Here is a 17,743-nt window from a genome sequence, read left to right as displayed (position 1 = left end):
AAGGTTTGAAAGTGCAGGTACTGAGACTTAGGGACTGATTCACAGAACATTTTCCTATGCGATTCTGCCATTATAAAACGCTTCTGTGAATCAGGCCCATAGGGAGGTACAGTGAATTGCCAAGAATCAGAGTTTCTTTCAAGTGGGGAAGGTTAGATGATTTCACAAGTTGCCAAAGTCGGAAAACTAACTACTAGTTTAGGCTGTACCTTACTGCAAATCAGGAAAACCTAGAACATTGTGCTTGTTGAATACCTCTATGGCCGATAAACCCAGATTATAGTTCTCATCAAATATGTGGATTTTGTTTGGTGAGTGCTGGGTAGAACTGCACCACCTGCGGTCTTGATGATGCAGGGAACACCCCTGATACAGGGCTGTAGGAGTCACTAATGATAATTTGTTTTTCCTATCATATCCTGCTGACAATAATATGTATCCCAGGCCAAAAGGCCTTACTGGAGTTCTGGGGCTCATTATGACCTTGGCAAATGGTAATACTTTTACTGGCACTCGGTATTACCACCGCTTTCCGAGTGCCCGGTTGACAGTCTGTAATACATGCAATTGTTGCCGGTAGGGTGGAGGAATGACCTCCAGCTCTTAGTTGGGGTTAATTCCTCCACCCCACTGGCAAACTCTTAGTTGGCCTGTGCCTGTCGGTATACGTAATTACAGGGTACTAAGCGCTTTACAGCGTTATGTAAGGCCCTTATGCAGGGTCCTATCTCTTTTAAAAGAAATGTTTGGTTTCTGTTTCCAGTGTTCGACTGCATTTATCATCAGTTCATCTTGATGTGGTATGATGCCACTGAGCCAGTGAAGGACCAACCCCTCTACCTAGCCCTGCAGGAGGAATTGTTTTCAGCTGTTGAAGCTATCAAGGGAAAGACCCCTCATATTAACGAAAGTGAGATCTTGACCGGACTTATGAACATTTTGACGCGTCACTTGCAAAAATGCAAGAACAGCAAAGATCAACCAAGGTAAGGGCACATAGCAAGCACTTCTGTAGATTGACCGTTTCTTTTCATTTAATTATGCAAACTGCATTTTCATCTTCCTTGAACAGGGAAAAGCTATCCCAAACCAGAGAGGAAGAGCTAGCTTTCTTCAGGACATACGCTGGAGAGCTCGTGAGTTTTTTGCTACCACCTTCACTGGCTGGGTCACAGCTTCCAACCGTTTTTCTGACGGAGATCCTAGCATTGAAAGGTAGGTGCAGATAAACATACGAAACAGGATAATTTCATTCCCAATATATATCGGCAAAAACATGCAAAGAGAACCCCTGTAGCCCAGCTTTCCTTCTCTCCCTATGCCCGTAACCTTGGTCTTCATATTGACCCTCACCTCTCTCTAGCTCACCACATTTCTCATGCTGCCAAGTCTTGTCGCTTTCACCTCTACAACATTCGTAAAATTCGACCCCTCCTTACTCTTCACGCTACTAAACTCTTAATCACCTCCCTCATCTTCTCCAGACTCTTCTACTGTTCCTCGCTTCTCTTTGGACTCCCCTCCTCTCATCTCACCCCACTCAAATCTGTCTACCACTCTGCCATCTGCTCCCTCTGCCTTCTCTCACCTCTTGATTCCATCTCCTCTTCTCTCACCTCTCTAGGTTGGCTCTCTTTTCACTCCCCCTACGTCTCCTCCCTTCAAACTTTCTATACCCCTTCTCGTTCTCTCCGCTATGCTAATCCTTTCCTACTCTCTGCTCCTCCACCACTCTGCACCCCCTCCCGGTCCCACTCTTTCCAACTCCTCGCACCCTTCCACTGGAACCGCCTCCCCCTCCACATCTGCTCTTCTTCCTCCTACCCTTCATTTCGCTCTTCTCAAAAATCTTATCTTTTTCACTCCCCTCCCTAACACCCTTCATTTCCTCTTCTTCTTCTCCCTCCCCCTCATTCCTCACCTCTTACTCCTGCTTTTCTTTACCCTCTCCATCCTCTCTACCTCCTTCTTCCCCACCCTCAGCTCTCATCTAGCCTTACTCTTTCCTCTCTTCTTCCTCACACCTTCTTGCCTTCCCTCTTACTACCGCTCTTACCTCCACTAATACCTACCATTCCCTTGCACACATCTGCCTCTCCCTACTCCCTCCTCACCTCAGCATTATTGTAAATTGTTCCTTATACTGTTTTCGAGTTGTGATTCAATTGCCATCTTATGCTTGTTGTATTTTTCCTTGTTCTCATGTAAAGCACTTTGGATTAAAGGGCTATATAAATTCAATAAAATACAAAATACAAATACAAATGTCACAACAGAGCATAACCCCTCTGACCATAGAAACACCCAATCTGACAATCCGTTTATGGATAGCATCATATACAACACTCAAATTGCTAGCCAGCACAGCCGAAATCCCCCCCCCAAAATGATAGTACAAAGTACGGTATTTTAAAAAACTAAATTAGCAATCAGCAGTAGTTGCTCATCAGAAAGTGTGCGCTCAAAGCAATGGCAAAATTAATGCAAAGGACCCGATTAGCAGGACTGACCATAAGGCCCTCCGGGTGGGTGAGGCATGTGGGTGAAGTAGGCAATTAAGGAAGGGCTTGGCGTGGGTCAGGAAGGGTGGAGTTTTGTGGTTGTTTGAATTTGTTTTTAGGTTTCTTGTATATAGGTATGGGTGGAGGGGGGTTTAGCGCTATGCCAGAGATCTTTATGTATGTATTAGTGCAGTCCTGTTGTCTAGCAGTGAGGCAGAGCAGGTGTATTATTGTGAAAGTTATTTAATAGTGGCAGGCATTTTGTAGAAGTGACTAAAACTGTTTAAGTTGTGACGAGAGTCTTGATTATTGCAGATAATCTTCATTACTCCAAGTCTTCCTCGTCCCGGTTCTATACCAGTGAGGGCAACAGGCCCCGGGCAAAACCATTCCCAAGCAAGTGTGTTTCTTCCCTTGTTTATCTACTAAGTCCTGCCTCTTAAGGGGCTGAAACATATAGTCCCCATCGACCACATCCCTTCCTGAACATAATAAGCCTGAATCCTAGTCGAGTCAGGATGAAGAAGATTTGGACTTTGAGTAATCAAGATGATCTCTAAGTAATCAAGGCGTTACTCCTCGTCCCGTCTTACTGGTCCCAGTCCGATACCAATGAGGTAGCAGAACATTGAACTAAGATCACTCAAGCACCACATGAAATGCAAAACCAAAAACAACACTTGAGGTCATTCAACTTAAGAGTCAGCGCAACTCAGAACAGCTGTACAGAAAGAACCAACAGATGCTTCTCTGACAAACAACATATAGTGACAGACAAACGTTGAAGGAGATATCCAATTAGTAACTCAACAAATTTCTTTCAGAGACACCCCTTTCAGTTCTGCCCAAGAAGCAGCCACTCGTCTAGTGAATCAACCTAGAATATACCAGGCCAAAGGGACCACCCTAAAGTCCGTAGACCAAAGAGATACCCTCTCTAATCCAACGACTAATAGTGGCAGCTGAAGGCTTATTCCCTTTGTGACCTAGACCTAAAGATAGCAACAAAGTGTTGCTGGAGCGAAAAACAGCAGACCTTTCAAGGTATGTTTAGACTACCCACCCCACATCTAGAAGATGTAGAATCAGTATTGCAAAAGGATGGAAAAACAAATTGTATTGATGCAGTAGAAACACAACCATTAAGGTAATCATTTTAAGAGCTACTTCTTGCGGAGTCTTGAAAGGAGCAACCTGAAAGGCTTCACACCACTGATGGGAGATCCCAAGGAGGAAGACTAGGGTGCACTGGCACACAGTCCATCACAGGGTTTAAAAACAGCTTGGAGGCATAAGATTTCACTTAAGCAATACCTCCCCAGGGTTCTCTCACCACCCTGATTGCAGCAAGCTGGGCTCTCAAGGATGGCACAGCCAACCTCAAGCCAAACCCAACAAAAAAAAATCAAGAATTTGCAAAGGTTCCTAAGATAGAGGAGGACAGATGACAATGCTCACACCATTTTGAAAAAGAGGTCCAATGACTGTCATAAACCTTAAAGGTAGACAGCTTGCAGGCTCCCAGTGCGAGACCTGCTTCCTCTGGCGAAATGCTGTTAGCAATCAATACCTGCTTTTCAGTTTCCAAACTGACAGATGCAATCTTCCGAGAGTGCTATGATGCAGGCTGGGCTAACTCAGCAGAGGAGACATAGTTGTTGCAAAAACCCATGGAGTCCCTGAAGAAACGGAATCCATGTACTCCTCTTTCACAGGGTAAACATCAACAAAACCCGAGCCCCTTCTCTGTTCACTTTGGAAAGGACCTGAGGGATTGGGGGAAGCGGGGAGAAAAAGGTGCAAGAATGTCTCCGACCAAGGAATCGATAAAGCATCCCACCCCCCCAAGCAGAAGGCTCCCTGAGGCCGGAGCAGAACCTTTGCAAGTGAGAGTTGACCTCTGAGGTCATCATTTCCCTACATGGAGGCTGCCATCGACTGCAAATCTGGAGGCACACTCAGGGCTCAGGAGTGAACTCCTGTGAAGATTGGAAAAATCTACTGAGAGAATTTGCCTGAAGATTGTCCGCCCCCACAATGTACAATGACATCAGTAAGGTAAGACCTCAGGCCATGAACAGGACGACTGGGCCAGGTCCATCAGAGATTTGCACAATATCGCACCCTGTCGGTTAATGTAGCACTTTGCCACTAGAATGTCTGTGCAGATATGCACTCCTTTCTGGAGAAGCAGAAGATCAAATCCTGAACAGCATGGCCTATAGCCTCTAACTTCTCCAGTTGGAAGGGTTGGAGGCCTCTGCTGCTGGCCTGTTGTGGCCTAAGGCAGCACCCTAAATCAGTAAACTTGCATCCGTTATTATGGTCACTTGTCCTGAAGGTTGGATGAAACAAACTGTTGAAACACTCTCCTTAGTCATCCACCATTGCAGAGACTGTGCAACCTCCTCCAACATTGTGCCCATAGTCTTGTATTGAAACCACCCCAGGGATCCCACATTTGCAGAGGATAGCGCACAAAGTGTTTGAAGTAGAGCCTGGCCCATGGCACTGTTGATACACAGGCTGCAGAATTCTGCTCAACCAGCAACCTCTGACGAGTCGTTGGACATTGAGCAGACAGAAGAGTAGGCACTTAACTCCTCATCTCCTGAGTCTGACGACGAGGAAGAAAAAGCCTGTTCTGCATGGTGTTGAAGATAACCCAAATGAACTTAAGACACTCAGTCAGAGTGATCCTTGGAATCTCATACTTGATCACCCACCCATGGGCTTTCAGTAGGGCACACACAGTCCTAATGTCTGCCTTTGTCTAGGATGCTGAAGGAGAATTAATCAACCAATCATTGATGTCGGGATGAACTGCAATCCCTACCTCATGCAGGAGTCCCACTAGAGGAACAAGAACCTATGCGAAGATCCTGTGCGCTGTTTTGAATCCAGAGGATAGGGCCACACACTGAAAATGGTCACTGCCTACACAAAACCAGATGAATTGCTGGTGCTTGTCAGAAATACGGATGTGAAAGTAGATGTATTTCAAATTAATAGCGGTCCTTAACTTCCCTAACCTTTGGACACTGTAAATGGACTGCCCTGACTCCATCCGAAAGGTGGTGTGGTAAATGTAAAATCTAAGATCCTTTAAATCCAGGAGAGGTTGGAATTCTCCTGATGTTTTTGGTACCAGGAATGAAATCAATTAGCACCTGATGTTCCGTTTGTTGGGGGGACTCTCGTTATCACACCCTTTTCAGCATGTTTTCCACTCCCTGAGCTAATGGCATACCTTTGACTAGCTGACATTGGAATACACCTTAGTGTTGGTAGCAGTGTTTCCTGAAGAATTCAATCTTCTAGTCCTTCTGTACAATGTCCAGCGCCCATTGATCAGAATTGGAGGCACCCCATTGGCTGAAGAATCCCCTTAATCTGCTCCAAATCTGGATCTTGTGGCTAGAGTGGCACCTCCCATAGCCAGGATGGAGGCTGTGGTTTGGGAATGTTGGAAGTTCTAGAAGCCTGAAAGTTGGCAGCCTCTCTAGCCCTGCTGCAGACCCTCTCAGGTCTTTGTATGAAAGAGGATTGAGTGAATCTAGCGTGAGTCTTCCAACTGCACTGCACTGCATTCTGTGCCAAACTGGAAGAGACAGACCTTACTGACATCCTAGGCTTGTTTCATCATTTTTGCTGAGTTTAGGCCCAAACAACTTTTGTCCTAAAAATGGCTACCTTAAAATAGTTGCCTTCTGGGCTGCAGCCACCATTGGGAATCTTAGCCAGACCCGATGCCTTGCCCCTTCTGTAGAAGATCATGACAAGCCAACCAATTTTAAAGTATCAAAGACAAAAGGTCTGACAACAGCTGAACCTGTTTTACCATTATTTTATTTCAGAAAAATCAGTACCATCTTCCGTTACTTTCCATAAAGCTGAAAAACCACTTATCAGGCTCCCTGTGACATATGGGTACAGGTAGAGGCCCTTATTGCAACATTTGTGGAAGCATAGGGATGCTTTAGACCATTTCTACTTTTCTATCCAATAGGTCTGTGGGTGCTGCATTGCTTGTGTTTCACCCTCAATATGGAGCGAGTCAATTTTAATTGTGGCTTTATGGATAGCTAGTCTCCCCGAGTTTGAAAGGATACAGCGTAGTGAAGAACCTAGGGACTCAGGTTTTATGTTTAATGCCTCAAGTGTTCAGGGAGTATTAGAAGACCTGTTTGAGGAAGAGCTGTTAGCTGCTTAATATTTGCATCGACAGAAGTAGAAGGCTCCCCTTAAATCCTCCTACTGTTCTCACAAGCTAGTCTCACCCCCATCAGGAGGTTGGCATGGGGGGCTTTTAGCCAGGGTCATGTCGACTTTGGATTCCACCATGGCTTGTATTTAATCCCATGGGAGTTCAAGAACAAGTACAGGTGTGAAGCAATGTTTCTGTTTATGTTTGTGTAAACCCTGAATAACATACCTGTACCAATGCCTCCCGCTGCACCCTAAGGTAGGTATGTCTACAATGAAGAGTCCTGATTTCCCCCAATGTGCATGCTTAAGTTATGGCAATAACAAGTGCAGCTTTCAATATCAAACATCTAGTATCAATGGCTCTTGAAGAGACTGAATTAGTAAAGGGATACTAAGGAGGAGCACCTTTGTGGGACTTAGGTCTGGTCAAAGAAAGGCTCTTTAATAATCTCCTAATCTCCTCACCACTTTTTCAAATTTATTTTGATTAAGGTTTTCAATTTCTTACAAACTTTTACTATTTAACAAAACTTAACAAAATGCATTCCAACTTAATTTATGCAATCAACAATCTCGCCAAAACAATTTCTAAAAATGTGGTTAACGCATAAGATGATCTGGGCATCTGGCCTGCATAAAGAGCCTCCCACCAGGCTTCCGCGTCTAGACCAAATTGTGCCAATAGTTGGCAATTTAGGTACAAGGTTCTTAAGCTTCGAAGCTTTTGACAACAAAGATCAAATGTTTTAACAACTCCTCCTGTGCATTTAGAATGCAGATCCAGACCATATATATGGAGTGTAGTATTGTTATGAAGAATGTTTCGCCGAAATCTCATGAACAGATTTCGATGTTTAACACTTGGAAACTTTGTCAAGTAAGCCAGAATTCGATTATAAGAGGCTGTCAAGGTCTTCATGAGTGTATGAGTCTTTGACTGTGCTTTTTTTGTTTCTTTCTCTTGCCAGTCGTGTGTCCAAATAACTTTCTTCACATGCGAGGGATTATTGGTCAAAGTCTCTTTTGAAGTTCCCAGATCAGTTAGAATGTCGAGACATCTTCTCGACCATAAATCTAGAGTCCATTTAGAGAAGCTTCCAGATTCAAGCACCAAAAGTGCAAATTGTGGAAGGCAGGGGAGTTTGATTTTGTTAAAGAGTTGTAGGGTATAATATGATATGATATGGCATTTATAACACGCCTATACACAAGTGTTTCATACCATCTCACTCTTGCATAAAAGGAAAGCAACCCAACCATGTGACGAATGACAGCTACAGGGACTACGTTCGGCAAGTGCAAGACCGTCTGCCAGAATTTCCCTTCTAGTCAGTCCCATGTGTCCCAAGGGAGGCTAAGATAAGATTCTGCTCTCTATGTTGAAGTGGGAATGACTTTTTGATTGTAAAAGCATACAATAGGGAGGAGTGAGAACTTTCCATATTTGTGCCGTATAAGCTTTGCTTGTGCAGATAGTTAGATTACTTTCCTGTCCAAGTATTCTTTCCATGGAACCTCATTTGCATTTGAACTGATCATGATGCCAAGATACTTGATGGTGGGGACTGAGTGTAGGCGATGATTATTTAGCAACCAGATAAGGTTTTTGGATTTCTGTGAGCTTTTTTTTTCCACATTAATACTTCTGATTTTTTGGGTTTAATGCATAGGTCATTTAGGTCAAAATATTTATAAATAATTTCTAGTTTTTGTTGTAGCCCATGGGGAGTTCTATCCAGACTCATCAAATAATCTGCATAAAACATCCACCCAATCATTTGATTGTTTCGTTTTGGTGAGCAGGAGGGCGTAGGATCTATGATATGCCGTATATCTGCAATGAAAAAGTTGAACAAGATGGCTGCAAGAGGGCATCCTTGCTTTAGGCCCTTCGTAATTTTGCTAGATTTAGTCAATAGGCCTTCATGATTAAGTCTGATGTGCACTGATGTGCCGGTGTATAGGGCTTTTGTTGCATTTAAGAGATGATGCGGGCATCTGGCCATTATCATCTTTGACCAGAGTCGTTCCCTTTCAATGCTGTCAAATGCACATTCACAATTGATGCATTCCATATAGATTTTGAAATCCTCTTCCAGGGTCTTCACTTTCAGTAAGTTCAGCAGGAGAAGGTTCAAGTTACACCCTACACTTTTGACAAAACCAGTTTGTCTGTTATCTTAGAGCCCACTCAGTTAAGCGTTTTTGGAGCACAGACGCAAAGATCTTTCCTAGAACGTCCAACAGGGCAATTGGCCTGTAACTGGCGGGGGTTCATGCGCTCTCCCTTTTTGAACATAGGGATGATGGTGCTTTTTTTCCCAAGAACCCGGCACATAGCCTTCTAAGGCGATCCTTTGGAATAGTGTAAGGCTGAATTTGGCCCATTCTTCAGGGGCAGCTACTAGAATTGCATTTGTCAACCCATCAGGGCTCGGGGCTGTAGATTAACTCACATGTTTTATGATTGCAAGAATTTCGTCTGCATCAAAATGAAGGTTCCATGATGAAGTGTTCATTGGGATTTGCGCTGGTAATTTCCCAGGATGATAACTGTATAAGGTTATAAAATGTAGTGCCCAAGTCTGTTCTGGAATGATGTTTGATATAGACTTGCAGGAATCTGATTTTCTCCCATTCAGTAATTGCCAAACATTTCTGTTGTTATTTTCTCCCATTGCTTTCATCATTTTTTCCTTATCATTCTGGAGCATTGTGAAGTTATGAGCTCATACCCAGTGTCGGTATTTCTTCCTCCTTTTCCTAATTAGTTCGCTTCTTACTATTAGTGGGGCATGACGAAGTTCTCTCGCCTTTTTGCGCATCATATGCTTTTGCTCAATCAATGATTCGTCAAAACAGTGTTCCACAGTGGGAACCTGTTTGGCGCCTTTTTTGCTTGGATTGTTGATAGCAGCTAGCACTTGTGTGTAATTTCTCAGAATTTTTTTGGGATATTTCAAGTCTAATCGCACTCGAGTGAGAGTGGAATCTGCTTTGATCTGATGCAGCCAAATTTCTGCCTCTCTCTTATTTTACATTACGCATGTAAGAGTGATTGGCTCATGGTCGCTGTTGGCAAAGCTCTCAAAGATTTTACTTGGTCTAGCAAATTAGTAGAGACAATGAAGGAATCTAATGTGGCCTCAAGTGCACCGTTTTCCCAGGTTTTAGCACAAGAAATGTCTCCTTGTATATTGCCATTTAATTTAGCATATGGACGTGTCTCATGTCCATTGCCTCTGTTCATTGTTTCAGCTGAACCTTCTTTTTAGAATTTCCTGATATAGCTGATCGCTTTTTTTCTTTCTCATATGCCAAACAGTCTATATTCATGTCTCCACAAAGGATGAATATTAGTTCTTGATAACTTGCATAGGTGTTTTTGATCTGGTAGTAACAATTTCCAGAAAATCAATACAAGCAGTGCTGCTGGGTTTCCATTATAGATTGAACAATGCAAGATGTTTGTGAGAGTTCATCTTAGCGCAATCCCCAATTTTTATTATCAAAATATGAATTAAAGGGTTTGGTTAAATTGTCTTCCCAACATCTAAATTTGGTGAGCTTTTCACAAAGATGCTCAGACCTGCAGATGGCCTTCCTACCATCCCTTTCAGGGCTTTATTATGGTAAGTTACAAATCCAGCCATGAGTGGAACTTCTACTAACTAAAGTTGTAGACATAGAATGTCAGCACAAGCCAGTGATGATGGCAGGCCCTGTGTAAGATGTTGGAAACCACGCGTGTTCCGGGCACCGATCGGCAGATTCCATTTATCTTTGGTCTTCTAGCTTTACCACTGCTTGTTTCAATCGTAATTGTCCAAGCTTCCGGATTGAACTTTTCTGCGAGGTCTGACAAAGAGCATTGTTTCTGTCAATTGTAATTTAAATTACTTGGCGTCTTTTGAAAGTGAAAATGGTTTTCTTCTAGCTCTGCGGTCAACATCATGTGTCGATAATGGCGGTTCTGCATTAAAGACCTTAACAGGAGTGTTTTTCAGTTTAGGGGATGCTGGCTGCAACAACTCTCCTGAGAAGCTCGCTTGTGGACTTTGGTCAGCGTGTTTTGCATCGAATCCAAACGATCGAAGGTCGTCACAAGTTTCTACCAACAGTGTCGCCAAAGCAGCCAAAGCCATGTGGAGCAATACTCTATCATTTTCTTCCTCGTTAAAGAAGGCGACAAATTTGATGTCGCTAGAGTGGATGACTCATATTTATGGAACATGGTGCAGTAGGCACATGATATTTTGTTGGTTAAGGATAAGGCTGTCATCCGCTCTCCAGACACGTTCTAAAGACACTACATTTTCCTTTGAATGTGGTGTCGGATGTAAACTTAAAGTTAGTTTATTTGAATTAGCTCGGCCGATGGTTTGAGCATTCTGAGACTCAAAATGGACTTTTTTGCTATGACCATGCGGGCCGAGTTTATGATCATCTTTGCCAATAAGTTATTGGCTATTGGGAATTTGGTTGTCTTGGTCCTGTTTTGATTTCTTTTTTGCTCTAATGTTCTAATCTAATGTTCGAAATGTAGGAAATTCGAAGAGGGAGCCAGTATCTTGTTCTTGTGTCAGAGTTATGACAACTTCACAGATGTCGCTGTCATTGATCACATCTTCCTATTCTTCTTCATGGGTGGATAATTCCATCATAAGGTCATCACGTGGCTCATGGCCATTAGCGGTTACTATTTCTGCGTTGGTTTTTAGATTTTTTCTTCGGGGTCACTGGTTTAGACAAATTTCTTGCCACTCTCCACCAGGCCTTGTTGTTTAATTGTAAATATGGAGTAGGTTGAAGCATTTCCTACATGGTCATAATCCTCTGGATCTACACTGCCGTTTGAAGGTTTAGTGTCATGCTCTTTTCATGGAGCTTGTATTTATTTAGACTCTGGTCCTTCAGATTGCATAGAGCAGCCAGGGGTCTGACCTTAAGACAGCACAGGGGCTTTGTCTCTCTCTTCCGATAAAGATGGGGAAGTGTTTGAGAAATCAATTTGTGTGGAGTCTGTTGCCATACCCGGTCTTCTTTCTTTGGGTGTTCTTTTATCAGCCCTCAACTCTTCCACAATTTCAATTAATGATTTTAACACAGCCCCATCCAGTTCTTTATCTTTTACTCTTCTCTCTCTGGCAGCCTCTATAAAAGATTCTATCAGGATCAATTGGGAGTTCATCAAGGCAATCAGAATAGTCTGGTCTCTCTGCGACTCCAACAAGTTCTCATAAAGTTTCAAGTAGGGAGCAAACGTGATGGTAACTGCTGAAATAATATTTGCTTGTAGGTGCGCTATCTGTTCAGGGCTACTTGCTTCCCTATGTTGGACCGAGGGGTCAGGTGAGGTGATTGATCTGCTGGCACTTTCCTTTATCACCTTCTAGCTATTCTGTAAGCAGCCTTAGGTTCCAAAACATTTCTTGTTTCTGTGTCAGAATCTGTGTCTTTGGTGGAGCTTCTTTGTTCCCAAACTGATGGCACTGCATCATTGTTACATTCACGGTTCTTGTTTAGTAGCAAGACAGTCGTGTTAGAAGTCTGCTGCAGGTTTCGGTCTGGGTGTATCTTTACATCTACAAGTAGCTGTGTTTCTTTTAATTGACCTGCAGCATACCTGATCTTAAGGAGATGCTATTTTGATCTTCACATTCCGAAAAGAAACAAGGATCTAGACAAAAGTTTGCGACTGCCGATGCAAGGTTGTCAGGCAGGTTAGCTAGCAGACATTCTTTATGAGGGTGGTCTTGCCCTGCTATTTTTTCTTTCATTTCTGGTAATAACGGGTGGGGCTCCCTCGTTGCATCTTTAGGACTAAGGTCAACCAAATTAATATTCAATCATATTCGATCATACATTAAGTGAAACAGGTTTCATGGCTCTCTTGTCATATTTTACAGTAAGTTGTGTCGACGACATGCTCCCCAGAGGTTCATTAGTCCTTTCTCCTAGCTCTGTGTGCTGGAGGCTCACTTTGATTCTCATTTGCTGGTGCGGAATGCAGTCATCATTAGCTAATAGCTCAGCATCAGACAGTGAGTTCCAATGCAGAGAGTTCACACCGTCATTTGTTAGAACACTTTGAGAAGCAGTGCTCTTATGTCCAATATGTCCAGTTTAGTTCTTGAGGCTGATTTATGGCATCTGCAGCAACAAACTTTGCCCGATTAAAGTGCCATCTTATATTTGGTGACTCAGACATTGATTTGCTTCTTTTCAACAGGAGAGTTTTTGTTAAATGCCTGAGTGTAGTTCTAGCGCTCTTGTTATTTTCTGGGTTCTCTGACAGCTCGGGAAGTGATTGTTGATCGTTTTTAGGCGTCAGTGTCATTTCAGCTTCCTCTGTCTGAGCTTGCAGAAAGCTACATTGTTATAGTGGAATTTGATTCGTTATAACAGACTCAGAAGGGAGCTCTGCATAGCCTGCAGGCGAGTTGAGGTTATTTGTCTCCAATGGGATTACAGTTGTGAGTAGCGAAGCGCACACTCCGGGGGGAGGAAGCACTGCAGCCGGGGCTGTATTGAACATGAACAGTTCATCTGCAACAGGGATCTCTTTACCGGTACATGCGGTTTGTATTGGGCTGGTGAAATGGGCCGTAGAGCTTTTAAGGCTACTTACACAGTTTGTGCCTTTTGCAGAATGTTTTAGAGGGAGAGCGCCAGTGTGTAACAAATGAGCATTACCCTGGAGCTGATGACGGAAAAATCAGCCCAAGATGGAGGAGGCAGCAGGGTAACCCCTGCGGGGTCATGACGCCAGGACCGGGGACCCTCCCCTTGGGGTCAAAAGGCGAAGGGCGGAACGGCGCCAAAGGCCTAATGGCCCAAAAACCCGCGAAGGGTCGAACAAAGAAAAAGGGGCGGGGCCACCAGGATATAAGCAGGCGGGACCGGGGTGCCAGGCATCTCGCTCCTGCACTGGGACCCGGTCGCCGCCTCGCAAGTGTAAGGAATTTCGTTTTGAGAGATCGGGTCGTGGACGCCGGAGGACTGCCCAGCGGACGGAGGGACGCACAGCTGACCGGGGCTGTGGAGTCACTGCGGGAGGAGAACGCGAAGGACCGGCAGCAGGATCGCTCAGCGGGTCGGTGAAGTCCAGGTCGGGGACGCAGGAGGACCGCCCGGCAGACGGAGGAAAGCCCAGCTGATCAGGACCGCGGAGCTGCTGCAAGAGGAGGCCGCGAAGGACCAGCAGCAGGATCGCCCAGCGGATCAGGGAGGGGACGCCGGAGGACCGCCAGCGGACGGAGGAGAGCCCAGCTGGTCCGGCGGGAGGAAGCGCGCACAGCGTCGAGGCGGGGCTGGAGCCCGGACCTGGAGCGGAGCGGCGCAGGCGGACCAGAGACGAGCAGGAAAGGAGCCCGCTCGATTCAGCGAACGGCCGGGGGGCGGAACAGGTGAGCAGCTCCGGGGCCTGGGAATGGCAGGGGCCCAAGGGGCAAGGAGGCGCGGCAAGGACGCCCGGGGCAGTAACCCGGATCCGAGCAAGCCCAAACCTCGGCAACCCTCCCCCATACGGACAGAAGCGGCTCGAACGAAGGGCCTGGCCAGACGCTGCGGAGGGACAGCAGCTCACAGGCGCCCCCCCCCCCAGGAACAGCCACAGGGGAGGAACGCTCTTACCAGGAGAAAGGTGCAGGAGAGGAGGCACCAGCGGGGGGGGCAAAGGAAACACGAGCAACAGCAACAGGGTGCCTGGGGAGGTCAAGAAACAGGTGGCTTGCACAGTGAGTGGTCAGCAAGCAATGGATCTGGCGGCATTTATGGAGATGGCCAGGGTGGCAGCGGCAACCCATGGCCCGGACTGGATGACAAGGATGGTGGCCCAACCTAGCCAGGAAGGGCCCAGCCAGAGGGTGGAGAGCTCCCCTCTGATGTTTCAGGACAGCGGCAGTGAAGCCACAGTGGTCGAGGCAGAGATTCACAGCGTGGAGGAGGAGGAGGAAGAGGAGGAGATCCAAGTGAGCAAAAGGAAAAGGACAATGACGGCCAAGGCTAAGGCAAGCAAGGAACAGGCCAGCAGCACCAAGAGACCGCGGCAAAAGGGGGGGGCGCAGGAGGATGTGGCTTTAACGGCTCCTACACCTGCTGAGGCTCCAGGGAACCATGTGAGCCCACCCAGCACTCCTGTGACCAGAACGGTGGAGGTCGCTGATGGAGGAACCACATCCCTGGAGACGGTAAAAGGTATGGTGATTGAATGCATGCAGGCCTGGGGGAAGAATGTGCAAATCCCAAATGTTGTTGCCAATACTAGTATGTTGGAGGGAATGATGTCTCAAGGGGTTATAGCTACGCAACCAGGGGCACCACAGGGGCTAGGGGGGCCAGTGTGCGGAGGTAGGAGTCAGGGCTGGTCACAGTCAGGGGGACTAAGTCAGCTGCCACAGAGGAGTGGGATCCCGCCCGTTGGTTTCTTAGCGGTCGGTCTGCCTAGTGTGGGCCCACCTATGGGGGGCGGTCAACTGGCACAGATGGCGGGGCTTCCTTGGGGACAGGAATGGACGGGCCAAGGGCCAAGGGCACCAATGAACGGGGAGATGGCCCAGCAGTTTGCTACAGGGGTACCAACAGCGGCACAGGTGACTCAGAAGGGAGTGGGGCCTGGGCCAGGGGCGGTCTTGCCGGGTGGGCAGAGCGCAGCACAGCTGCCGGCGGTGGGCCCGAGCAGCGGGGAATCAGGGGGAGTGTGGGGCCAGGCAACCCAGTATGGGAGACCAATGCCGGGGTTCTCACCGATACGGGCTACGGTAAACTCCTTGGTGTGGCACATTCCGTGGGGGGTCAAGGAGAGGTTGTGGAGGAAGGAATTTATTGACATCTTTGACTTATTAGGGATTGTACCCACGGGGGGAGGGCTGAAGGAGTTGTCGGAGAAAGAGAAGGAGAAGAGGGAAAGAGAGTGCACCAAGGTGGAGCGCTCCATTAACAACTGGCTAAAAGCTTATAGGATGTATATGTCAGTCATGTTGGAGAGGTACCCGAAGGATGCACTGGCAATGATAGCGTACGAGCAATATGTGCATGATTTGCACTAGAAATATGGCGGCGAGGGTTGGCTGGATTATGACCAGGGCTTTAGGTTAAAGATGCAAATATGGGCAGCAATGTCATGGGACGAAATGGATGTCGGGGGGTATATGGACAAAGTGGTCCCCTGCAGGGAACCCCAGGACAAGCCCCATGGGGAGAGGTCCCGGGGGGGGGGAGAGGCAGGGGCGGGTTCTCGCAACAGGGGAGAGGGTCCTTTCGCGGGCCTTCCTCCTGGGTGTACCGGGCAGCAGCTCACCAGGGGGAGCAAGAAATCTGCTGGAGGTTTGCAGAGGGGTACTGCTCATACGGGAAGGCATGCAGATACAAACACCAGAAGGGTAGGGGCGCGGGCCCCCGCAAAGCCACTCCAGGAGTGGCTAAGCCCAGGGAAAGTGGTAAACCAAAGGAGAAAACAAATGGTGATTGATGCGCCGGCAGAACAAGGCATTGTTAAGGAAGTGGTGACTGACAAATGTATGATTAAAGGGACACTGCCCACACCAGTTAGCCTTCTTGCCATGACTCCCTTTCTAAATATATATCACAACAAGGCCGACGCAAAGTTGTTGTGGCAAGGGTTCAGGTGGGGCTTTCGGATCCCTGGGACAGGTGCCCAAGGGGGGAGGGAGGCGGCCAACTTACGGTCTGCACTGGAGAACCCTGAGGTGGTGGTAAGGAAGGTCAGCAAAGAAGTGGGGCTGGGGAGAGTGGCCGGCCCATTTACGGGGCCTCCCATGAGCAATCTGGTGGTTTCTCCACTGGGACTGGTGCCCAAAAAGGAAGAGGGCCAATTCCGCCTGATACACCACCTGTCCTTCCCCGAGGGTCAGTCGGTGAATGATGGCATCGCGGAGGAGCAGTGCAGGGTGCATTACGCCTCCCTGGAGGACGCAATACAAATGGTGAAAGCAGTAGGGGAAGGGGCATTATTGGGAAAGGCAGACATAGAATCGGCCTTCCGATTGCTACCAATCCACAAGGATAGTTTCCACTTGCTGGGTTTTAAGGTGGGGGACAAGTACTACTACGACAGATGCCTACCCATGGGTTGCGCGATTTCCTGTTCATACTTTGAAGCATTCAGCTCCTTTCTGGAGTTTACAGTTAAACTAGGGAAGAAGGGAGGGGGAATATTGCACTACTTAGATGATTTTCTCTTCATTGGGAGAGAAGGGACGGAGGAATGCGGGGCCCTGATGGAGGGATTCCAAAAACAAATGGAGCAGCTAGGGGTCCCCCTAGCACCAGGGAAGACCATGGGTCCAGCGACAACATTGACATTTTTGGGGATTGAGATCGATTCAGTTAAGGGGGAATGTAGGCTCCCGCAAGACAAGGTACAAAAATTGAGGGGCCTGATTCAGGAGCTATTGGAGAGAAACAAAGCGACTTTACGGGAGTTGCAGTCACTGGCAGGGAACCTCAATTTCCCAGGCAGAGTGATACCGGCTGGGAGGGCATTTGCCAGGAGTGTGGAGCTAATAACTGTGGGCTTACAACACGCCTCACAGCACGTCTGATTGGGTTCAGAGGTAAAGGAGGATCTCCGGATGTGGGAAAGCTTCTTGACAGACTCCAACGGGGTGGCGATCTGGAGGGCTGACTGGGCAAGCAGCCAGAAGCTCAAACTGTTTACAGATTCATCTGGGTCCCTGGGTTTTGGGGCGATCCTGGGGGACAGTTGGTGCGGCATGGCATGGCCAAGGGAATGGCATGAGAAAGGGGTCACTAAAGACATTACGCTGCTGGAACTTTTCCCCATAGTGGTTGCATTTAAGTTGTGGGGGGGGGGGCAGCTGCGGAATTCAAGGGTCGCTCTATGGTCAGATAACTTGGCGATGGTACAGATTATTAACACAGGGTCATCCAGCAATCTGAGGGTTTTGAGGCTCCTCAGGGAACTCACCAGAAGTCTGTTAATGCTGAACATCGAGGTTAGGGCACGGCACATTCCAGGAGTAAAAAACACGGCCGCTGATTCTCTGTCT

At 47.0% G+C, this 17,743-nt stretch overlaps 1 protein-coding gene across 1 annotated transcript in view; it reads left to right on the top strand.

The window, feature by feature from the left end:
- Positions 1 to 17,743, top strand: part of LOC138480909 (uncharacterized) — an 829,951-nt gene that overhangs the window by 97,576 nt on the left and 714,632 nt on the right. The window contains exons 3-4 of the mRNA XM_069612710.1: positions 764 to 986; positions 1,073 to 1,215. Coding sequence (XP_069468811.1) covers positions 764 to 986; positions 1,073 to 1,215 — 366 coding nt within the window. The remainder of the gene's footprint in view (positions 1 to 763; positions 987 to 1,072; positions 1,216 to 17,743) is intronic.

The sequence above is a fragment of the Ambystoma mexicanum genome, chromosome 5p, assembly GCF_040938575.1.
Source record: "Ambystoma mexicanum isolate Mex_15411 chromosome 5p, UKY_AmexF1_1, whole genome shotgun sequence".
Taxonomy (NCBI): Eukaryota; Metazoa; Chordata; class Amphibia; order Caudata; family Ambystomatidae; genus Ambystoma; species Ambystoma mexicanum.
Note: the sequence above shows the minus strand (reverse complement) of the source record. Positions and strands in the feature narration are given on the sequence as shown.